We start from the raw sequence: 25,781 nt of genomic DNA on the forward strand, positions 1-25,781 counted from the left end.
TTTTACCTTAGGATCATGTGAAAGTTAAAGAACAGTACAAACTTCTTTCTTATACAAAATACATCATATACTATCAGAGCAACTACATAAAAAAAACCTTAAATTTCTGTTTCCAAAATGAAGTGAATTCTGCATTTTCAGCAGATAAAGAGCCGTCTTCAGTTGAAGCCACTGAAATGATTCAGGGTTCAGTTTTTAAGCGTAGGAGGAAGTTCGACTGGTGGAAATTACTAGAAAATGAGGAAAATGTTGTGTAACATCACACCTGGGGCCTGTTTCATGAAGCTGAGGAGAAATGTGGAGATAGAAGTCCAAGACTCAACCAGAACAAATCAGATGGGGATCAATCAGTTCCATTGGAGTTCATGTCATCAAAGCAATGCAGGTTTAAATATTCCAGATAAGTGGCTGGGCGCCATCAGCTGATTTTCTTCTGTTTTTGGACTGAAACTTCGAAAAAAATATTCAAATAACGCAACAGAAAAACAGAATTGGTGCTAAAATCTTTATTTTCCTTCAGGTCAGTTCATCAGGAAGTCAGGTTAGCCTGTTAGCTTGACTGCTAGCTTGTTAGCATAACAGTTAGTTCTCCAGCACAAGTTTCCAGACTGAGCTTTAAATTTGCGAAATTTTGCTTTAGGGAACCAAAATAACCTAAAAAGAGAGAAGGCTTTATGGACTTAATAAACCAGACTAATAATGACGCATCCCCCTGGTGGACAGGTGATGGAACAGCGAGCAGTAAAACGGTTTCACTGGAGTTACTTACTCAGTTTTTCTTGCAGCTTTCAGCCTCATCTGACTCTTCATCAGCAGCTCGGTTGTCCTGGAACCACTGAGATTAAAGTTTCACGTTCAAATAATGTCAAAACATTCTGAATTTTTTCTACTCTGTGTGAAAATAATCTGTAAACAACCAAAACCAGCATCTTAAAGATCATCTCAGTCGACTTTTAAATTGATTTTGTGCCAAAATGTCCTATATATTTTAGTTAAACGACCTACATGATGATTTATTGAGTTTGTTTTCAATCATCAGGTTCAGAAACTTCAAGAAGTTATTTTTGAAATAATCTCTTGAGTTCACATTTGAAAAATGTTTCATGACAGAAAACCTGAATCTTTTTCAGTCACATTCATTATAAAAACAATACATATCTGGATTTTACTTCTTTTCCATCCAGACGTCTTTAAAGTCTAAAGCAGCAGTAAATAAACTGCTGCTGGAGCTCAGAGGGTTGAAGGACTTTTAAAGTTTTAAAATGTTTTCCACATAAAAACAGTGAAATGAAGAAGAGTCGAGTCGCGTTTTAACCTGAAGACTCGATGAAAAAGCACTTTATTAAAGCAAAACATGTTGAACGGACAGAAAATAAAACGCAAACAGCCGGCAGACACAAACAAACACAGGTTAAAAAACAAGCGGCTGCAGCGTCCGTCTTTTTCTCCTCAGATTCTATTTTTTTTTCGTCCAGTTTCTCATTTTATTGCATCGACTCCGAGACTCAAAGGCCACGATTCTGTTCTCTCAAACTCAGGATTCAAGTCCACATGGAAACAAGGTGCACAGTTTACCTGAGCAGAGAGTGCCTCCTGAAGCTCCGCCTCCTCTCAAAAAGCCACACCCACTGTAACTCCACCCCCTCAAACACCTGAAACAACATCCTACGTCTGGAAATCATCCTTTTAGGTGATTTTTCAGCAAAAAATTTTGGTTTCCGGCTTCTACGAAGATTTTCTATTTTTTTCATCATTACTGATAAATTTTATTGACCAGACTACTAATCAATAACCCGATTAATCAATAACAAAAGTCGCTTGTGTACAAAACTTTACGTTAAACGGCTAAAAAAATTAAGAAGCTTCATTCTGTCGACACAATTGAACAAAAATATATCTAATTAAAATACAATATTACTAATAATTGATCCTGAAGGTACAGACAATAAAATTATTGATCACCAAATGATCGTTTTCATTATTGATTAGTTTATCGAACAACCGTTTGGTGAATAAAACGTCAAAAAAAAGGTGGAAAATCTTCTCGTCTTGGCAGCTGGAGTGTAATCAATTAATTGAGCGATCAGATTTTCAAATATTGTTTGGATGAAGAACATGCAGTTTCCATGACAACTGAGCCAAACAGCTGATCGGTTAATGTTTTAATTTGTCTGAGGGGAGAACCAGAGCCCTGGCCGGGACTCCTCCTCCTCCTCCTCCTCCTCCTCCTGCTGATCAATAAACGATCAATCGGAGGCTCAACTAGAAACTGAAACCCTGGAGGCTGTGAGGAGGCATCTGAGCAGCAGGGGGCGCCGCTCTGCATGGAATTTTCCTTAAAAAAAACACCTCAGTTTCCTTTGTTTGACGATAAATTTCACAAACCAATTTAAGGAAAAGTCCAACTCACTGTTGCATCATGGGAGCAGCTGATGTTTGCTTCGGTGTCAGGCGGCCACAGCAGCTGATTGGACATTTGGGAACTGAAGCGGGCAATAAATATTTACAGCAGTGACGACAAACAGAACAGCCATCAGCGTGAGTCCTGATTGGACAACTGATAGATCAAAGGGGCGTTGATGCTGACGTTTGGAAGAAACTCAGAAACATTCAGAAACACTCAGAACCAAATGTTTCTGAATGTCTCCGAGTTTCTGCAGGGAGTGTTTCTGAGGTTCTGCTGAATCTCAACAGTGCAGCAGAAACTCAGAAAACTCGGAAATATTTGCAATTGTTTCCGAGTTTTCTGAGTTTCTGCCAAAACTCAACAGAACCTCAAAACCACTCGGAAATGCTCGAGAGTGTTTACGAGTTTCTGCTTAACCTCCACCGAACCCTGAACTGAACCTAAACAGAACCACAGAAACACTCTGAATGCGTTGCAAGTGTTTTAGAGTGTTTCCAAGATTCTGCTGAATCTTAACAGAACCTCAAAAACACTCAAACAGTCGAGTGTTTCTGAGTTTCTGCTAAACCTCAAAAGAAACTCAAGTGTTTCAAAAGTGTTTGAGTTTCTGCAGCAAGTTTTGAGTGTTTCTAAGCGTTTCTAAGTTTCTGCTGAGTCTCAACAGAACCACAAAAACACTCTGAAATCCTTCCAAGTGTTTTAGAGTGTTTCTAACTTTCTGCTGAAACTTAACAGAACCCTAAAAACACTCAGTCAAGAGTGTTGCCAAGTGTTTCTAAATTTCTACTGAACCTTAATATAACCTCAACAGAACCACAAAAATACTCAAACCCTCGAGAGTGTTTCTGAGTGTGCCACAGTTTCTTCTGAACCTCAACAGAACCACAGAATCTCTCTGAAACACTTCCTGCAGATCACAGCTTTGTTCAGGGAAACCGTTCTGATTGGATGTCGCCTCCGTTGCCTAGCAACCGATGTACGCATCACTGAAAGCACACCAATGTTACAATCAGCTGCTGCAGCCCCAATTCTGTTCACACACACACACACACACGCAAGCACGCACACGCTCAGTCGTCATGGTTACGGCTCCTCCTGTAAATCGGCACGTTGATACTGTGGAACGCTGGCACCCAGCGGTTGTCGTGGAGACCAACGTTGCAGCCGGGCGCGTCCCTGTGGGCGCCGTGGCAACACATCCAGTATCCGGGGCCGTAGGGCAGCGCCTGGCAGTACGGCTTGTGGTGCCAGCGGCACAGTGACACGTCGCCGCGGCAGTAGCGCTTCTTGCACTGCTTGCAGGGGTCGTCACGGTAACGTGGGTCGGACACCCAGAGCGAGTCGGCAGGCCGGACGCCGTAGTTCTCGATGATGAACTTGAAGTAGTGGCAGCTGCACTTGAGCGCGGCGAGACTCTGCGTCGGCAGCAGCAGGAAGATTTTGACCAGCAGGTGATGCGGCAGAACGGCCAGGTAGGGCTGCGGCTCCAGCAGCTGCTGCAGCCGCTGACGCATCACCAGGAAGTCCTGCGACGCCGACGCACGCCGGATCAGAGGCGAGGCCACGCCCACAACCTCCTCCGTCTGGACGATGTCAGTCTTTCTCCTCCTCCTCTTCTTCTCTGATTGGCTGGCAGAGTTACTGGAGGAGGGGCAAACAGCAGGAGGGTCTGAGTCTGTCTCAGTAGAAGATGGAGTCAAAAACAACAATCCGGGAACAGGCTCTGCCTCCTCAGATGAAGGGCGAGGAGCTACAGTCTCTGTGACAGCTCCCACCACCTGCTGAGACTTGCCCACCAACTCACCTGATAGGGGTGTGGTCAGACCTGGAGAGGGGGGCGTGGTCAGAGCTGAGGCAGGCATCTCTGCCCTGACAGTTTGAAGACAGCTGATCGGCTCCCTGCTCAGAGCCGCAGGCAGCGGTGAGGAGGAAGATGAAGGTGCCACTGATGATGTCAGTGATGATGATGGTGGTGATGGCTGGCAGGGGGCGGAGCTGTGATCGGCGGCGGCGAGCAGGACTCGTCCCACCGTCCTCCTCAGACTGTTGTTTCTGGACAGGTCTCCCTCTGTCCTCCTCCTCAGACACTCTGACTCCAGTCTGGCCACCATGTCTGACACCTTGATGCTCTCTGGCTCCTCCCCCTTGACCTCCGACCCCTCCCTGACCGCAAGGGGCAGAGCTCTGGACAGCGTGATGGTGGTGGAGCTCCTCTGGAGAGCAAGCAGAGGTTTGGAGTCCGGCTGCTGCTCGTTCGCCCGCTGCTCCATGAACGCCACGATCTCCACCACTGACACCTTCTGCTCCTCCTCCTCGGCTGACATCACCTCGCCGTCATGCCGTCCGCCGGCTGAGCGATGCGTAGCATCCGAGCTTCCTGACGACGGTTTGAGGGCGAGCTGCTGAGTGTCCTGAACCTGGGTCCTCTGGTCCTGCTGGAGGTTCTGGTTGCTTCCCGACCGGCGGCGGCGTTTGGCGCTACAGTTTTCCTCCCAGCTGCCCTTTGCCTTCACGGCCCGTGACAGTCCTGTCATGGCGCCGTGGTTCACCAACACCGCCGGCGTTCTGTCCCGGCTGCTGGAGCCGCTGGTTGAGGTGCGTTCGCTGGCTCTGGCTCCGTCCGCCCGCCCCTCCTCTGATGCGAAGATGGCGATCTTCTCGCGGACGTGTCCCGGCTTGATGACGGCCCAGATGTCCAGCGGAGCGTCGGCGTCCTCGGCGGTGGTTTGGTAAAGTCCGGGCGAGTTGTTCTCACATCCTGGCGTCGGGGGGAGGAGCTGCAGGGCGGTGTTGGACGGCGCCTTAAGCCGGAGCGACGTCACGCCGCTGTTGCAGTTGGTTGCGTTGGTGCAGCGCAGCGTGTTCGTGGAGATGACGCTAAAGGGGAGGCGGCTGCTGCTGATGTTGCCATGGTTACCGCTGCAGGTCCTCAGCAGCCCCCCCTGCTGGCTCAGGAACAGACTGCTGCGCTGCGACGCCGTCTGAACGCCAGGCGCATCCAGGTGAACCTCCGAACGTACGAGCTTCGGATACGACTTCAGGTGCATGATGGTCCTGAGAGAGGAGGAGAGGGAAAAAACTAAAATTAGAAACACACATTTTAGACAAATTAACAATCAATAACTGATTAATAACATCATCAAATGAAGTATAGAGAATATACATGTTAATATAAAGATCTTGTGAATACGACACACAGAGTATCTAAATAGGATGAAAAGGTTCAGTATTTCCAAGATACACATCTGGGAAATATGAAATATGAATCTTGTAAATACAAAACAGACCTTCAGATTCTGAAGATCCGTGTTTACATTTACAAGATTCACATTTCATATTTCCACGACCGAATTTCCGTACTGATGACACTTTTACTTTCTATTTATGAGATCTGTATTTCGTACTTTTACTTGTTTTGTACTAAGGAGTTCTGTTCTGTATTGAAGAGACGTTTCTTCACCTCCTGGCTGCTCGTGTTCATCAGGGTTTTCTTATAAAGACAGATTCAGACATTTCTCTAATTCAATAAACTTTCATCTGTACAAAGACAGAAATCAAGACTTTCCAAAGGACACTCGGATTTCAGATGAATCCAAACATGTTTTTACAAACACGGGACTCTGTCGGAACGATAAAACCGACACTAATCCGGAGCAGATAACTGAGTTTAAACGTGTAACTGAATGAATAACGGACTCAGGGTTCACATCAGTTCAGGCCTTTCAAGGGAAGATCTGAGCGGAGGCTGGAAACAAACACCTCCAGACGTTCATCACATGAAACTCGTCTGTCTGCTGCTCTGGAGCTGCAGATGAAGAACTCCTTATAAGCTCAGGTTAGTGGGACGGATGCAGACTGGGAGGATCTCACTGGTTTTACTGGAAGTCTGTAGTTAAACACTCAGAGGTTTCTATAACTGGTAGTTCCTGGGAGGAGGAGGAGGAGCGTCAGTCGGCATCTTAAGGAGTTCTGTTTGTTCATGTTGTTGGTCGTCGATGATAAAGGATGATAAAACTATTGGAGTCATTTTTTGATGGAAACCTACAGCGACTTACAGACGTTATAATTACTAAATAATTACCTCTTAAATATGAAACATGAATCTCCAAAGTACAACACGGATTTATAAGTATAAAATAAGCATTTTCTGGTATGAAACAGGTTTCTTCTAGGTGCTAAATACAGGTTTCATATGAACAAAATGCAGATCTCCTACGTGCGCATCACAAAACTATAAAGTACGAAACTCAGAAGTACAAAAACATAATCTTGTAAATACGAAATATAGATCTTGTGAGTTTGACACAGATGTAAAGTATGAAATACAGTCTCGTAAGCACGAAACGCAGATTTCATGACGACAAAACACGGATCTCAAAAGTGTGAAATATTGAACTCGTAAGTATGAAATGCATAGTTCTGAAAACCGAAACACAGATTGCGAAAGTACAAAATACAGACCTCAAGAGTACAAAATACGAGTTTCCCAAGTATGAAATAGGAATCTCTAAAGTACGAAATACAGAACTTCTGAGTACAAAATATAAATCATGTGAATACGAAATCCGAGTTTCGTCAATACGAAATAAAGAACTTCAAAGTACGAAATATGAATCTTGTAAATACTAAATAAACAACTCCTATATACAAACTAAGAACCTTGTAAATACAAAATACAGATCTCATGAGTTTGACACAGATATGGTGTATGAAATATGGATAAAACTACGAAATCCGAAACATAAAATATTAATCTCGTACATAGGACATACAGAAGCCACAAAATGCGGATCCCTGCATTTCAAATGACAGTAGGACATTCTAATGTCATCATCCAGATCAAGTCAGTCTGACGCACAGATCACAAATGTCAGAAACACAGAACTCGTAAGTCATGAATCCCGAACGTTGAAACGCATCTCTGAAGCGCAAACACAAATTTTCTTAAACACAAACGACGGATCTCATGAATACAAAATGCAGAATTCTTAAACACGAAATGTGGATTTTGTAAGTCTTACGGATCTTGTATGAACAAAACTTTAACCAAAAGCGCAACATACAGATTGTGTATGGACAAAATATCGATCTTTTAACTCCTAAATACAGACAGCAGAACAATAACATACAATTATCTTTATTTACTAAATATATCTTGTAATGATGACATTATGAGTATTAAAGTTGATGGACTGAAGCTTTAATATTGTCCAGATAAAACTAACTGAAGCAAATTAAACTCTCAATAAAGCTCAATAAAACTTAAAGCTACAAACAAGCTCCTTCATTCCATGTTTCTGTCTTCCTCACCTGCTGCTGTGTTTTCGCCCACGTGTCCAGACGTGTGCAGAACCACATGTTCTAACGTTTTAACTGCAGGATTACATCATCTGAACATGTTCATTACCTCAGCCGTCTGCTGGACTCGGCTCCTCTAACGCCCACTAACCGACCCGACCGGCGTTTGCTAGAACCTCCGAGGAAATTCTCCTGTCAGACGCCCACGCATTCTCGTATTTATTAAACGCTTTTCTGATCATCGATCAACATCAGGGAGGAAGCAGCAAAGCACTGAGAAATCTGGACGTTCAGCCGAATAAATGGGAAATAATGAGCTCATTACAACCGGGAATTAATTACGTAACGGTAGAAATTATTACAAAATAGGGAAAATATTGTTTATTTTTAAAAAAAATGTATTTTAGTATTTCATTTTTTAAATATATTTTGTTGATTTTTGTTTTAATGTCTATTTTTTGTGTTTCAGTCTTATGCATTTTTGTTGATTTATTTATATTTTATTGTATTTACTCTATTGCGTATTAGTGGGTTCATTTATTCATCTTTGGATTTATTATTTTTTTATGTACTTTGGTTATCTAATTTTTTGTTTGAATTTATTTATTTATTGTGTTTTATTTTTACGCATTTCAGTTGATTTATTTTTATTTTATTTATTCTATTGTGCATTAATGTGTTATGTTATTGTATCACTTTTGGATTTATTGTTATTGTATTTTTTAAAATTTATTTTTGCCTATTTATTTTCCTTTGTTGCATTTATTTATTTGTATGCGTTTCTTCTTCAAATATTTTTTTAACTTATTTTTTAATTGGATTTTAGTATTTGATTTTATGTATTCTTTTAAATTTTTAATGTATTTATTTTTTTTTGTGTTTTTATTGTAGAGTATTTATTCTATTGTTTATCACTGTGTTATACACTACTGTATTCACTTTTGGATTTAATATTGAATTTTTAAATATATTTAACTTATTTTATTTTGTCCTTTTTTGTTTCAGTGTTTTCATTTATTTATGCATTTATTTATTGTTTTATTTTGATGCATTTCTGTTGATTTATTAAAATTTTTACTGTATAGTATTTATTCTATTGTGTAGTAGTATGTTATTTGTTAATTCATTCGTCAATATTTTGATGTATTTTTTTTATTAGCAATCATTTTTTATCTCTCAGGTCAAGCCATAGCTTCAAGCGACTCTGAATCAGGATTAATTTCTGTAATTTATTCACTGTTATATTGATTTTACCGACACTTTATTTTTGAGTTTTCTTAGTTTTTTTCTGCTCATATTGAAGATGCTCGTTGCTGCGGTTTAGAATTTCTTTAATTTCTTACATAACGGTGTATAAGGTCTTATATAATGGGAGTCTCTAAAGCTTCAACGCTGTATGTTTCTGGTTTAAAGGATGACATCAGCGATGATGTAACGTCATGAAAAAAGTGTTTGTATGAAACGTGAGTCATGACGGTTACACAATCCCACACCGACCGTTTTCCCTCCACGAACCTCCTCGAATCTTTGACTGAAACACGGAGTCTGTGAGAGTTTAAAACCCGTTCACTGTTTCCAGAACGGTTTAACGCTGCATTTAGTTTAATTAACAGAACAAACGGAGTGAAAACGAGCAGCAGTGTCCAGCTGTTCTACAAAACAAAGACAACAAAAACGTAAATAAAGTCCTGAAAAACTGGATTAAAGAGTAGAAAAGGAAGCAATAAAGTCCAGCCGTGGATGCATAAAGTTAGTTCTAAAACCACAGAGGAGGTTTGGAGGCTGCAGGCGAGTCGTTGTCACGGCGACTGGGAACAATTATCATTACACAACCTGAAGTCAGAGACGCTAATTAGAGCCAGAAGCTCCGTTATATAAAACACCGACAGAGAACCGAGGTCACAGGTCAAACACAACAACTACAGAGTTCCTGAAGCTCTGCAGGATGATCTACTCACCAAATACTACAATACCCATGATCCTCTGCTGCTGGAAAACAATAAGATCCTACCTGATGAAGCTCACTGATTTGGTGTTTTAGAGGTGCTTTTTGCTGTTTTTATACAAGAAAAAACACCTAAAAACTTTTTTTTTTTCTGTCTTTGCTTAATTTTCTCTCTTTGCGTTCAAATGTATTTATTTGTATGCATTATTTCCTTTAAAAACAGTTTTACTTGTTTCAAAAATTAAATTTTATATGCATTTTGTTTTGTTAATGTATTTTTAATAATTAATTATTTTTTATTATTTTGGTTTTAATTTTTTTATGTATTTTGTTATTTTGTTTTAATGTATTAATCTATTTATTCATTGTGTTTTATTTTTTGTATTTTTATTGATTTATTTACATTTGTATTGTATAGTATTTATTCCACTGTGTATTAGTGTGTTACATGTTCATGTATTGCTAGTGCATTTTTTATATATTTTTGTTAATTTAGTTTTGTTGCATTTATTTATTTGTATGTTTTTACTTTTAAAACTTTTTGTTACATTTTTAAACATATTTTTATGTGCATTTTGTTTTTTATGTATTTTTATTAATTTATTTGTATATGTTTTTCCTATAAATTTTTTTACTTATTTTTTTGTATTTTATATATTTTGTTATTTAATTTTTGCTTTACTGCATTTTTTTATTGATTGTGTTTTATTTAAGTGCCTTTTTGTTGATTTATTTATATTTTTATGGTCTACATTCTATTCAAAATAAAATCAAATTATGTTGTATACGATATTTTTGTAGCTCATGGAATGAGAACGGTGTGAGTTTTCGTTTTGTACCAAGCAGTGAAAAAGGTGGAGTTTGATGTGTTTGACTTAATTTTTCACATCACAAAATAGAATAATATAAAATATAAATAAGAAAATATTTTTCTCCTGAACTGATCCAGAATCAGAGCATTGAACTCTCTGATTGGACGTTTGCTCCTGAGGTGCATTCTGGGAGTTGTGGTTCTCCTTAGACATCCTTTATCTAATTTTTCCTGCAGCTTCTGTTTACCTCCAGGCTGCGTGCTGATTGGCTGGCGGTGGTGCCGAGGGCGTGGTCCTGGTTTGAGTGACAGCTCCTCCGGCCCGTCAGCTTCACATCTCTCAGACGTCCGCCGTGACTCCGCCCACACAGGAAACTGAAGCTGGTCGTCCTCCAAAAACACAAATTCTAAAGAAAAAAACACGGATTTTAACGCGATTATTAACAAAACTGGAAACAGGCGGCAGAAAAAACACAAACGGTCGATACAAACGCCTTCCAGGGTCAGATTCCAGGACGTTTTCACCGACTGAAGGCTGGAGTTTAAAATGGAGGAGCTCTTATGTGACGAAGTTTCTTTTTTAAAAAAAAACTCCTTAACAAGACGAAACCACACCCGTTCCACAGTCAGCATTATCCTTGAATAAACCTGCAGAGTTTCCAGCTTTTCTAACAAATGACATAAATCTGGTGATTCACCTTCAGACCTTCTATTAAAACGTGTTCATCTAAAGGTTCTGTGATGAGAACAAGAAATGTTGAATTTATCTTTGGAAAACTGACGCAAAATCACAAGACAGACAAAACAAGGTGCTTAAGGTTGACTCAAGTGAGAAATTTGATCCAGTTCCCGCCTTAAAAGACTTCTGGACGTCCCAGTAGAAACCAGAAAACTGTTTAAAATCCACTTTCACGTCCACGAGACTTTATTTTATTCATGAAAGCAGAAAAATATGGATGTTTTTCTCCATCCAGACCACAGCAGAGCACAATATGAACCCAATAAACCCAGAACCACCAGATTTAGGATGGATTTTTCCATGAAAACACACAAATTTTCAGCGCTTCTTTCAAAACAAAGGTTCTCCAGGATGTAAAGAAACCATCTAATAATCTGCAGAAAACAAGAATTCCCCAAAACATCTTCATTGTAGATCCATCTGTCAGTTTTTGATCTCTTAAAATGCGACAGACGTCTTGTTTTGTCCAAAGATCTTCAGTTTACTGTCACAGAGGAGAAGCTCAAATAATATTTAGACCGTTTTTATGTAAAAATATTCAAAATAGTTGGCGATTAACTTAAAAGTTGACAAGTAATCGATTAATCGTCGCAGCTTGACTAGATTAAACATCTAAAGGCGTCATTTTTGTGACGTTTGAGGAAGACCTGATGGTTTTCTTTTGCAGTTTTAGAGATTTTTATAGGTGAAACTGTTAATTTTTAAAGTTAAAACTACACCACAATCCTACAATTAACCCATTTAATACCAAATTTTTCCCAGACATGAAAATATCCAAATCAGATGTCATTGGTAGCCCTTTGAACTAATTAAGAATTTAAAAAAAAAAAAAAGTTGAAAAATAGATGAAAAAGTGTGTTTTACGACCGGTCACAATTGTGACCGGTGGGACAATGTGTGGTACTCTCAAGCAGAGGTGCCAAAACATAAAGATCACAGTGTGTCAAAATTGTTTCTTTATTTGAATATAACATTATAACATTTTAATGCAAAATTTACTAGAAAACACACATTACAATCTAATTCATTCACATTGAACATAAAATATTTAGGTGCCCCCTTTAGAGTACATATTCAAGTAGTAGCATATTCTGAGTCAAGGTAAATTAGAGGAATGAATAAAGAGCTAGGCTCTTGAACAAAGTGCTTGATTTATTTGTGCATAACTGTTTTGAACTATCAGCCAGACATACTGTCATTACAGTAACATAGAACATAAAGGTAACGTTTATGAGATGCCTGCATTTATATGAATAACAAACAATGAATGATCTGTCAGTCCCACAGTCATACAGTATGACTCAATGGACCTAGTTTGGTGTATTGCTCCTTCTCACCCTTCGATGACTTCAACATTCTTCACTTGTTGGCCCTTTCACCCCTTTTCTACTTCCCATGGTATTTCTTGAAACACTCAATGTGCAGTGATGCACTGCATTTCTCACAGGCATAGGTGGTGCGTTTATCACAAAAACGGCATCTCAGGAACCGATTCCCTGTGTTGATTGGCCAGTGAGCATCTTTGTCATATCTTGCCAGATCCTGAACAGAAGCAGCCAGTAGAGATCTCCTTCCATGGCTCAGTGGCTTTGTGCCAAACCTTTGCATAAGAGACTGCGCCACCACCCGTGAGAAGGTGAGAAGGTCAATGGTCCCTCCCATAACAAATTTGTAAAAGTAATAGCTATTTACAAGTGCACTGTTGAGAGACCATGAAAAAATGGGCCACCACCACTTCTTGGACCTGATCGTGATGCTGTATCTTGAGACCTGTTGGTCATGAAGGTCTACACCTCCCATGTGCTCATTATATTGCTTGATGCATTGTGGTTGTCGGACTTGGTCAAAGGAACGCCGCTCTTTGTTCCATCGCTTGACAACTGTCTCAGTATAGTTCTTCTCCATGTTTGTTGATATAGTGACAATGTTGTTGTCCTTCCAGCGGACCAGCAGCTTCTCTCCTTGCGTTAGAACTTCAGAGGTTCCTCGGGGTAACTTCATGAATTCACTCTTTGGTCTGAAGGGAACATCAAAGAGACGGTTTTCCCTCATTGTTCCACAGCTCCCATATCCCCTCTTGGTCATCTCATCTAGGAGTGCAAGGGAAGTAAAGAGGTTGTCGTGGTAGAATTTACAACCTTGAGGCATCTCACCTTGTTCTGCAAGACCAAGAACTACGCTCGGCCCCTGGCCTAACCCAGTCTCTGGGAGGAGTGTGTGGCGTCCCCCATATGGCTCCATATGATGCATGTAGCCGTTGGATGAGGCAAGGCTCCAGATCTTATAACCAAAACGGATTGATTTGCCTTTTATAAACTGCTTGCATCCATGGCGGCCATAATATCGTATCATGCTTTCATCCACTGACAGCCATTCTGGATATGGCATGACTTTGTACGACTTGTTGAGCTCGGTGAAGATTGGCCTTACCTTGAAAAATGGGTCCTCAGTGATTTTAGTGTTGTCAACAAAATGTAGTGAGGCCATTATTTCATTAAATCGATTTCTCCGCATTGCATTTGAAATGCTTTCATTATGTACATCCCTGTCAAGCGACCAGTGCATATGTCTTCTTGGAACAGTGCTGTAGCCAGATGCCAGAAGGATCCCATAGAATGTAAGAAGCTCATCGATACTCATATCCAGTTGCTTGGCCTTGGTCTGGGTGGAGTAGAGATTGGACATTTCAACTGTGATCTCTCTTAGAGTGGGCGGATACATTAGTAGGAAAACAGCCATTGGATCAGGACAGCTTTGTTTGACAAATTCAGCAGCATTTGGGCTGTACACTATGTATTCAGGAATGCTAGTAGTGGCTCAAAAGTCATAAAAACACAATCAGTGTTGTTCTTCTCATCATCTGTGCCCATAAGTTCGGCATATGCATTCAACATCCGAGATGGCAAATGGCATATCTCCCCCTCATAGTCCATATCTGACTCATCACTATCACAATCACTGAGGATGGCATCTTTCTCATTTTGAGGGATAACTGCAATGTTGCATGCCTTGTCTGGGCCATCACCTAGATCCAACATATCAAGAACCTCACTCAAAGTTAATCTAAACGAGAGAAAAATGGAGAAAGTTAGGCACAGCAAGATTTTTGTATGTATAGAAGTATGTGTGCACCTAGATACAATGTATTATCCCACCGGTCACTATTGTGACCGCTAACATATTTACTCATCCTGCAAACACACCAAACAAATTTGAGTAACTGCAAATGCATATATCATTACTAGACACCTTAAAGATCATGTGTACCAAAAATCTTTGTCCTATGTTTATTTTAACATACTTTACTAACCTCTTCTTTGGGCGGTTGGAGGCAGCCATCTTCTTCTCAAGGGGCAACCAGGAAGTAAACAGCTCTGGTCATGTGACAATTTACTCTAAACATGTCACACTGCACACATTTCATCCAAACACTGTATTCTTTCAATATTTATTGATAATGCATTGAAAGATCCCTCAGTAACATTTTTAGAGCCCTGTGAACAAAAATATTTTTTGTGGTCACTATTGTGACCGGTGGGGTGAAATGGGTTAACAGTTATTTTCATTATTGTTTCATCTGACAAGTATTTTGTCCTCTGCAAAATGTAAAAATTGAGAAAAATGTCCTTTGTAAGTTCACATATCTCAAGGTGACGTCTTTAGATTCAGGTTAAAACCACAACAAAGAAAATCTTCATATCTACAGTGGGTACGGAAAGTATTCAGACCCCTTGAAATTTGTCACTCTCTGTGTCATTGCAGCCATTTGCCAAAAATCTAAAAAGTTCATTTTATTTCTCATTAATGTACACTCAGCACCCCATCTTGACAGAAAAAAAACAGAAATGTAGAAATTTTTGCAAATTTATTAAAAAAGAAAAACTGAAATATCACATGGTCAGAAGCATTCAGTCCCTGTGCTCAGTATTGAGTAGAAGCACCTTTTCAGCTCGTACAGCCATGAGTCTTCTTGGGAATGATGCAAAAAGTTTTTCACACCTGGATTTGGGGATCCTCTGCCATTCTTCCTTACAGATCCTCACCAGGGGCCTCATTTATAAAACATTGCGTAGGATTCATACTAAAGTTTGCGTACGCCGAAAATACGAAAAGGGCGTATGCCCTTCGCCCCTGATTTATAAAACTGTGTGTAAGCACAGCTGCATGCAATTTCTTGATAAATCACACACCAGCTGGAAGATTGCACAGGTGGATCCACCTCACATTCCGCCCACAACACACCCACATTTTACCATGAATGGTCAATGCAAAGTAACTCATGAATGTATCTGTATATAAATAAGCTGCTGATCCACGGCATTTCACACAGCGCCCCCTGCAGTCTTTTCACTGCTGTGCGTCAGGATGAATGAATCATGTGTTGACCCAGGCCATCCTGCCACTAAATTTGTTATGATCATGTCCAATGTACAAATAATTTGTACACTGATTGAATGTACATTTTTTCGGGTCACACAGACAAATTCATCTTCACTCGGGGGTTGTGGTGTGAAGCATGTGTGCCTGTACAGGGCTGATTAATGGTTGGACGCTCATCCCATTCGGCCGCATATGGATAAATAAACAAAATTCTTTACTTTTTTTTGCCTTTTTACTGTGATAGTTGCAGTGGAGAGTGACAGGAAATGGGGAGAAGAGTAGGAAGACATGCATAAAAGTGCCGCGGGCAGGAATCGAACCCGAGCCGCTGCGTCGGAGACCACCCCTACAAATGGATGAGCCATACAGGCGTCGGGTGATCAGTAAACAAAATTATTTAATAAAGATGACCGCACAGGCCCCAGATACCGGCCCTTCGGTCAAATGACCGAATGAAATAACGTTCAATCCGCCCCTGTTAATATATGAACATAGTTCTGCAAATACAGTCGTAGGCCGAATGACGCACGATATGAACATCTACAACAATGAGGGTTTATGATTATCCAGCTCTACAAGTCTAATATGCGATAACAATAAAGGTTTGAGATCAATCTGGTTTCAATTCACCACTTCATCCTCCGGCACTGCCGTTCCCTCTGTCTCCAAAATGTGCTTAAGCAAGCATCAAAGTTGGCGCACCGGTGCGCACATTCTCACACCAAGTTTGTTTTAGAAATCACAACGAACACAGCGTACGACACTTTCTACGCAAAGTTTGAGATTTACGCCCTGTTTTGTGCATAAAGAAGCATCGAGAATCAAGGTTGGTGCACCGGTGCGCACATTCTCACGCCAAGTTTGTTTTTATAAATCACAACCTTTGCGTATAAAGTTTGTTTTTATAAATCACAACCTTTGCGTAGAAAGTGGCGTACGCCACTTTCTAGTGGCGTACGCCACTTTCTAGCCCTGTTTTGTGCGTACGCAAGCTTTATAAATGAGGCCCCAGTTCTGTCAGGTTGGATGGTGAATGTTGGTGAATAGCCATTTTGAGGTCTCTCCAGAGATGCTCAATTGGGTTTAGGTCAGGGCTCTGGCTGGGCCAGTCAAGAACGGTCACAGAGTTGTCCTGAAGCCACACCTTGTTTCACTGTAGGGATTGTATTGGGCAGGTGATGAGCAGTGCCTGCTTTTTCTCCACACATACATCTTAGAATTAACACCAAAAAGTTCAATCTTGGTCTCATCAGACCAGAGAATCTTATTTCTCATAGTCTGGGAGTCCTTCATGTGTTTTTTCAAACTCTATGCGGCTTTCATGTGTCTTGCACTGAGGAGAGGCTTCCGTCGGGCCACTCTGCCATAAAGCCCCGACTGGTGGAGGGCTGCAGTGATAGTTGACTTTGTGGAACTTTCTCCTATCTCCTGACTGCATCTCTGGAGCTCAGCCACAGTGATCTTTGGGTTCTTCTTTACCTCTCTCACCAAGGCTCTTCTCCCACCATTGCTCAGTTTGGCTGGACGGCCAGGTCTAGGAAGAGTTGTGGTCGTCCCAAACTTCTTCCATTTGAGGATTATGGAGGCCACTGTGCTCTGAGGAACCTTGAGTGCTGCAGAAATTCTTTTGTAACCTTGGCCGGATCTGTGCCTTGCCACAATTCTGTCTCTGAGCTCCTTGGGCAGTTCCTTCCACCTCATGATTCTCATTTGCTCTGACATGCACTGTGAGCTGTAAGGTCTTATATAGACAGGTGTGTGCCTTTCCTAATCAAGTCCAATCAGTTTAATTAAACACAGCTGGACTCCAATAAAGAAGCAGAACCATCTTGAGGAGGATCAGAAGAAATGGACAGCATGTGAGTTAAATATGAATGTCGTTGCAAAGGGTCTGAATACTTCTGACCATGTGATATTTTAGTTTTTCTTTAATAAATTTGCAAAAATTTCTACATTTCTGTTTTTTTCTGTCAAGATGGGGTGCTGAGTGTACATTAATGAGAAATAAAATGAACTTTTTTGATTTTGGCAAATGGCTGCAATGACACAGAGAGTGAAAAATTTCAAGGGGTCTGAATACTTTCCGTACCCACTGTAAGAAGCTGGAACCTGATCATATTTGACATTTGTGCTTGTAAAAAACAAAAAAAAGACTCGTCCACCAATCTGTTGGACATTTGGCCCAACTTAAAGTCTTGGACAACCTTCCAACCTGCTGCCAAACCAGCGACCATAAAACCAAACAGAACAACAGGAAGTTCCCTCCAGACCGTGAACCAACAAGGTGTTCCATCCTGGACGAGTCCCAGCAGGTATTTTACTCTGATTACTGGAACTAAACTCCATCTGAACATCTGCTGATTTAGCACCAGTTTGTAAAAAAAAGGATGTTTATTAATTTATCTTTCAGCTAAAATGAATCCAAACCAAACTCCATTCAAATATCAGCCAATTTACTAGGGCTGGCCTGAATAGTGGTTTCTGGCCTCCGAATATTTGGGCCCTATTAAAGACGAATATCCAAATATTCGTTCCGCCCCATAACGTCTGATGGCGGCTGCTTGTGGCGGAGACGGCCCGAATATTCAGATCCGTTCGTCTGGTCCCGGGTCCAAATTTTGCCTTCGTTTTGTCTTCAGTTAAACTGAAGAATTCCCAAACAGCGGAGGTCTTCAGCATCTTGTCTTGTGTTTATGCAACAAAGTGAAGCGTGACGTCAGAGTCGGCAGCAACCCGGCCATTCGGGTGGTGGTAAGAAACAGGTATGGATGAGCCGAGATGAGCCGATGTGGGCCGAAGGCGAAGGGAAGACAGTAACGCCGCATATTCTTTCCGCCCGGTAACGTCCGACCGGGGGGTGGAAATATTCGGATACCAAAATTAATATATGGATACCGCCGTAGTGAACGAATATTCGGGATATTCGGGTCCAGCCCTACAATTTACCCCAAATACCTCTTTTGTTCTGTATTTTAAAAAGCATGAAAGCTGCAGAAATGAGCCATAAAACACTAAACAGGTTTCTTATTTCTGCAGGGCTCCAGACTAACTTGCCCACTGATCATACCAACTTCTGTTTTCAAGCTTTTTCCAGAAGCCAAAGGCCTAAAGACGGACTTTGATGGAGCTGCAACCGTTAATCGACCAGTTGTCAATGAATAAAATGACAGAGTCTGAACTGTCTGATTCCAGCTCCTTAAACTGTTTCCTTAACCCTTTAAGCTTCAGTCAATTCCAGCCATTTTCAGTACAAAAAAATCGCTAATATTCTATTTTTAAATAAAAAAATTACGAAAAATACAGGGAATATTGGACGGGCATCGCGAGGTGCATTGCCTTGAAAATGACTGATTCGGGGATTTTATACCGACTTCAGGACATGTTTTGGATAAAATAGTTTACTGGCTTGTGTCATCTGGATGTAAAAGGTTGGATTATGGCCGTTTTTTGTGGAATATTTTTTCTGTGTGTAATAATGAACCCGGAAATGTGAGTCGCGCTGTGTGCTTTGAAGCCGTGTATAGAGAACGGATGGATGAATATTCGTTTTTGTCGGACAAATGTGTTTTTCTCACCCGCTGTGGTAATCACATCTGAAAGTGGTTTATACCGGCGGATTCATGAGAATCTAAGCTTTCCATCGGCGTATAGTGTTTGTATAATCGGGTTTGCAGCCGTCGGACATTCTTGAAATTCCTATGCAAATTAGTAGGTGTACCGCCGGCGGGACACTGAAGCTCAAGGGGTTAAATCTTAAATCTAGGGCTGGACGGTGGTATCCGAATAGTAATTTTGAGATCCAAATATTGCAAACCCCCCCCCCCCCAGTCGGACGATGTTGCGCGATCGGTATTCATCTCATCAATTCGCCCGATATCGGACATTTTGAACCGAACCGACCCTTCGGATATTCGTCATTAATCGGGGCCAAATATCCGCAGCCCAGAGACTGCTATTCGGGCCAGCCCTACTTAAATCAGTAATGTTTTTAGAATAATTTCCACTCCAACATCTATGATTTCTCTAAAACCTGTAATAGAATAAAATGTGGATGTGTACAAACATAGGAAGCTCCGATTACAGACAACATCCAGGTGCATTCTGGGAGACGGAGTCGCTGCGTCTGCTCTGTTTCTGTTTTTAAAGTTCACAGCTGAAGCCCCGCAGCTGTCCGGGTCACCTGACCATGCTGGGAAAACACCAGCTCTACCAGTAGCAGAGAGTCTCCCAGTGGGTTCTGGGTTCTACTTAGAACCAGGTTTATGTTAATGAGGTCCTCACAGAGACAGAAGAACCAACAAACCGACCAAATTGGTTTATAGCTAAAAGCAAACAGCTGATATAAATAAATACCTGCAGGACTAAAGGATTCAGGAGTCACATTCTGAATCATTCTTTATCTAAGAAATGAGTCCGAGTTATTTTTAACAAAATTTGCATCATCAAGTCATTTTGGACACTTTTTAGTCATTTTGAACATATTTTGGGACATTTTGGACAATTTTTAGTCATTTTAAACAATTTTAGACTAAGACAAAAACGAAAGCTACAGGATGAATAAAATAAAGTCAGCATGGCTCAAACAGTGAACAGAGCAGCAAGTAGCTGGAGATCCATTCAGCATGGTGAAGCATCTTTGTACAGCAGAGACTCAAAGCTGGACTAAAATTTCTCTATAATGAATCAAATCTTGTCATTTTTAACAAATTTTGAGTCATTTTGAGCTAGTTTCAGGTCATTTTGGACTGTTTTTGAGTCAGTTCGGACAGATTTTGAGTCATTTTTGGACAATTTTAGACGAGGCTTTAGACTAGACACAAAAACAAAGCTACAGGATGAATAAATAAAGTCAGCATGGCTCAGAAACAGAGAACAGAGGAGCAAGTTATTGGAGATCAATTCAGCATGGAGAAACATCTTTCTACACATGACATAAATATCTACAGCTTGTGTCGTCCAAAATCTCTTAAAATGTGTCCCATAATGACCAAAAATAGTCTAAATGACTGAAGATTTGTCTAAAGTGGGGAGAAAAGCATCTTTTTTTTTGCTCTATGACGTTCTAACTGTATCATTACGGCACAGAATGACTTAACCTTTACCAAAAATGACAAATACTAACCAGAATGACTTGAAATTTGGCTAAAATGAATCATTTCTAACATATTTCACATACATGTGGACAGTTTTCAGGCAATTTTGGACATTAATTTTGCTAAGTTTTAGATTGTGAGGGAAAAAAACTAACTGGATGAATAAATAAATTTTAAAAAAAGCTTAAAAAATATGACAGAAGCAGAAAAATATCAGAAAATGAACGTCCAGTCGGCTATCGATCCCTTCCTCATGTTTAAACGAGGCTCAGATCAGTAAATTAGCTTTTTCAGGTCTGTACAAGGAATATTTTTGGTATTTTCAGCCTCAGTTTCAGGAGTTTCGGTTTGAACTCGAGGCTGAAACGAGCAGAAGAAGATGAAGTGAGGCTCCTGAAGCTGACATTCCTCTGCATGTCTGAACAGGCTGCAGCAGAAACTCCACTTCATGTGTTCGTCTCAACGGTTTCTTGAGTTCAGAGTCTCAGAAAAAACCCAAAAACCAACGTCTGTTTGTGGAAAATCTGTCCTTAAAGACATTTTAAATCAGAGAGAAGCTTCATTTATTCAGAGCTGCACAGATTTGTCTCTACGAAGAAAAAACACGCCGACGTTTCCGTCATTTTTGAAACCATCAGTCAGAAGAGATTAAGATAAAAATAACCATCAGATACGACCCAGATTTAGATGAAGATTCTACAAAAAAATCATCTGCAGAGAGAAAAAAACTGTCTTAAATATTATATTCTCATTAATTAATTTGTGCATGTCATGGGAAGTTCCTCTCCTTTTATGTAGGTTTAAAAAGATTTTGCATTAAACTGAATTTTGCAAAAACGCCCCAACATTATTTTTATATTTATTTATTTTAACACAAATTATATTTTAAATGTTTTGAGAAATATTTTATAGATTTTATTTACTTATTTATATTAGTTTTATCTCTACTTAATCTCTTTTAAATGCAGATTTTACACATTTTACATTTTTTAATTATAAACAAACTAATGAAAATAAATTACTTATTTTTGTTTTTTTCAATTTAAATAATTTATTTAAATATTTCTGCTATTTTACATTCTTTGTTGCAAAGTTTATATATAAAATTGTTATTGAATTTATTCCAAAATATTTGTTTCAAAATTTTTTCGTGACGCTGAACTTTGCAAAAACTCTACAAATTTATTTTCTTATATTTATATTGAAATTAATTTGATTGTTATGTTGTAAGAAATATTTTAGAGATTTTGTTTATTAATTCATTCTACTCTTATCTCTATTTTAAATGCATATTTTAGCCATTTTTCGTTCTTTTATTATAAACAAAATAATTTGAAAAAATTATTTATTTTTGATTCTTTCAATTTAAATAATTTACTGAAATATTTCTGCTACATTTTTTTCTGCAGTGGTTGATTTGCATTATATTAAATTTATTCTGAAATATTTCAAATATTTTTTCACGCAGAACTTTCCAACTATAGTTCTTATATTTATTTTGAAACTAATTTTATTTTCAAATATTCTGAGAAATATTTGCATGAGATTTTATTTATTTATTCTACCCTTATCTCTGCTTTATCTATTTAAATGCATATTTAAGACATTTTCCATTTTTTATTATAAACAACCAAATTAAAATTATTTTTGTTTCTTTCAACTGAAACCATTTATTGAAATATTTACGTTATTTTACATTTTTTGTCTTAATGTTTTTATTTGTATTATACAGAATTTCCACGTAAAATAATCTGTATTTTTTTAGAGTTTTGACCACAAAAACACAGTTTTTGACCATTTAAGTTAGAAAATGTCATTATTTCACAGATATTTGCTATAATTGGCAGAAAAACAGAATCAGATTAATGACTGGAAAATACAAGTTATATTTTAAGCTGTTATTTTTTTGATGATAGTTTGTTTATTCTCCAATTGTGCAGATTTTAACGGTTTAAAAATACTTATTTCATGTCACTGTTTTATGTCACTGATGCTGTTATCAAATGTCTAATCCAGGTGGCTAATTTCTGTTCAGATTGAAGATTATTTATTTAAAATCTGTTGTTTTTTGGGGGTGAAAGTTGCTGGAAAATTGTAGTTTTTGCTTTGATATCCGCTGTTTAAAATAACGTCTAAAATCTCTACAATGAAGGTGGAGAAGCAGCTTATAGTAGCTTTACAGTGTTTTCAGTGGAAAAAAGATCTGAATGTGTCATTTTGACGAGCAGAGATGAAGTTTAAGGGTTATAATCAAAGAAAAAAATCTGAAAATTATCTGAATGTTGATCAAAAATAACCCTGATTATCAGTCTGGAATTATTTCAGCAACAGAAAACAGGATGTTGAAATAAAAACAGTTACTTCCAGCTCATAGAAGAGGAAACACAACGACTTTGATCATTTAAATCACAAACACAAGGCTAAAAACTGTCCGTTCTGTGTGCCGACAAAGGCTCCAAATATAACAATAATAACTATTAACGCCAAAAACGACATGAAAACAATGAACAGAGCTACCAAGAAGGATTTAAAAAGCTGTGTGTTGTATTTCTCAGAAGTGTCTGTCACAGAATTGTATGAAATAATTTAGAGGATGGGCATTTAGATTACTTATTAACCTGAACAGAACACAATTTGCATCATTTTGGACACTTTTAGTCATTTTGAATAAGGTTTAAATCATTTTGGACAATATTTTATTTAATTTTGAACAAATTCTGAATTATTTTGAACAAATTTTTCATAATTATGGACAATTTTCTGTCATTCTGAACAAGTTTCAAAGCATTTTGGACATTTTTGTGGGAATTTTGAATAAGGTTTAAATAATTTTGGACAATTTTTATTTAATTTTGAATAAAGTCTGGACGATTTTGAACAAATTCTGCATAATGATAGATAATTTTGATTTATTTTGAACATGTTTCAAGACAATTTTGGACAATTTTTAGTTATTTTGAACAAAATTTGCATTATTTTGGACTTTTTCTTAGTAATTCTGAACAAGTTTCAAGACATTTTGGACATTTTTTAGTCGTTTTTAACAGGTTTGAACACATTTTGGACAATATTTTTTTTTAAATTTTGAAGAAATTCAGAATGTTTTTGAACAAATTTAGCATAATTATGAACGATTTTGATTCATTTTTAACAAATTTCAAGGCATTTTGGACAATTTTGAGCGATTCTAAACAAAATTTTCAGTTACAGTTAGTTATTCTGAACAAGTTTCAAGACATCAGAACATTATAATGTCAGAACACTATAACTCCAAAATGGTGCCAAACACCCAAAGATTTCGGGGCTGTTTCCAGCTCTAACAGCCTCTTTCCTGCTCTGCTGTGTGTCGGTTCGGACCCACAGTCATCCACCAGTGACCGTGTTTAACAGTTATTTTGTGAACCAGCTGCAGGTCTGAGCAGAAAAACAGCTTCAGGCCCTCAGGACTCTGACAGACAGCTGCTGAGTCTGCAGTCTGAAGCTAACGGCTAACAGCTGCTATAAACTTTACCGGAGGTCCCCCGCTTCTCCTCCGCCCTATTCACGGCCAGCGAGCGGCTAAACACCGCCTCAAAACGGCTCCGCTCGCCGCTACTGTCCGTTACTGTGACCCAGCATCCCGGTAAACAAAGTGTCCGAAGCGTCGTCAGCAAACAAACAAACTTTGCTAGCCGCAGCGCTAATTAGCATGCTACTAGCCGCGGCCGTTAACTACTATTAAACACCTGGCTAACTGGCTAGCCTCCGCTGCTAACCAGCACAGAGTAGAGAGGGACGACAACAGCGCCAAGACAGCTCTGAAAATACTCGAGTGAGCTTAAAATGAACCTTAAACTCGGTTTCTTTTCGCTCGCAGATCGAGGTTTTAGCGGCAGAAGCAGCGAACAGAAGCGACGCACAGGCCGGGGGTCGGACTAACCTGGACGGGGAACTCTCTCCGTCTCTGTCCGCTGGAAAGAGAAAAAGCTGCTGGCAGCGACCACAACGGATAAACTCCTCTTCCCCGGTCCGTCCTGAGGCTCTGGATCCCCTGCTGCTGTCGGTTTCCGCAGCTCGCTTGCTCTTTAAACTTTAAACATTCAAATGTCGTTTTAACCTGAGCTGCGCCGCCGTTAACTGAAGACCGTTCCTCTGAGGCACTACCGACACCGACCGACCGAGCTTCCAGACGTTCGCCTACAGCTGTGCGTCATGACGTCACCAGCCAGCCAAAGATCGTCTACTGTCCAGAACACGTTGGTTCGCTCGTATACTGCCACCAAGAGGCGCGACTCGGACTCGGTTTATGGGACCTAAAAAATTTTTTTTTAAAAATCTAAATTTTATATTCTGAATTTAAATTTAACTGAAATAATTTGTTTTAATTGAACAGTTGGACAAAAGAGCAGCAACATGTGATAATTAAAATTTGTATTACTTAACTTGAATTGTTAGTTCAGTCTGCGATATTACCTGAACATTTTTTATTGTATATATATTGTGATATTTTATACATATATTTTTGAATGATTTTTTACCTATATGTTAAAAATGACATTAAGTTGCTATTTGCTCTATTCTATATTCTAATTGCAATAAAACATTTCAATTAGTTTTGTTTTTTTAAACTTTAAACTGGATGTAAATTTCTGAAATTGTGTTCAAGGTGCTAAATTCAAGTACAAATTTAATACAAATTCAGTTTCTTGTGGCACATATTTCTGCCCATGTACAATTGTTCTTAGTGTTTAATGTCTCGTTTTTGTATTGCTGTTATTGTGTTGTTGGAATTGTATGAGGAGTATAAATAAAGTTAAGACCTTGTTATGTACATACGCTGAGGTTAATCCTTTTCATGTCATTATTTTTCAGTTTTTATGTAATGATTCTGTCACCATCTTTTCCATTCATGCCTTGATTAAGACTAAATTTATATTTGCTTTAATTAAAAAATTCACATGCAGAGATATTTTTTAAAATCCCAGAAAAAAGTTTAGCGTTTAGAATGAAATCCTTTTATTTTCTGTGAAAATGTAAATTACATTTTAGAATATTTCAAAAACATTTTCACCCATATGTCATATATTGTCATTTATTATTTTTGTTATCAGAGGCCAGGTTTATCTGTC

The 25,781-nt window shown here is 39.1% G+C and overlaps 1 protein-coding gene across 1 annotated transcript; it reads right to left on the minus strand.

The window, feature by feature from the left end:
- Positions 1–1,308: 1,308 nt before the first annotated feature.
- fbxo34 (F-box protein 34) lies at positions 1,309–24,856 on the minus strand. Its single transcript, XM_022197858.2, has 3 exons — positions 24,593–24,856; positions 10,710–10,868; positions 1,309–5,461 (listed from the first exon to the last, which is right to left on the minus strand). The coding sequence occupies exon 3, from the start codon at positions 5,452–5,454 to the stop codon at positions 3,478–3,480; it is 1,977 nt and encodes a 658-aa protein (XP_022053550.1). The 5' UTR covers positions 5,455–5,461; positions 10,710–10,868; positions 24,593–24,856; the 3' UTR covers positions 1,309–3,477.
- Between the last annotated feature and the right edge of the window lie 925 nt (positions 24,857–25,781).

The sequence above is a fragment of the Acanthochromis polyacanthus genome, chromosome 1, assembly GCF_021347895.1.
Source record: "Acanthochromis polyacanthus isolate Apoly-LR-REF ecotype Palm Island chromosome 1, KAUST_Apoly_ChrSc, whole genome shotgun sequence".
NCBI lineage: Eukaryota > Metazoa > Chordata > Actinopteri > Pomacentridae > Acanthochromis > Acanthochromis polyacanthus.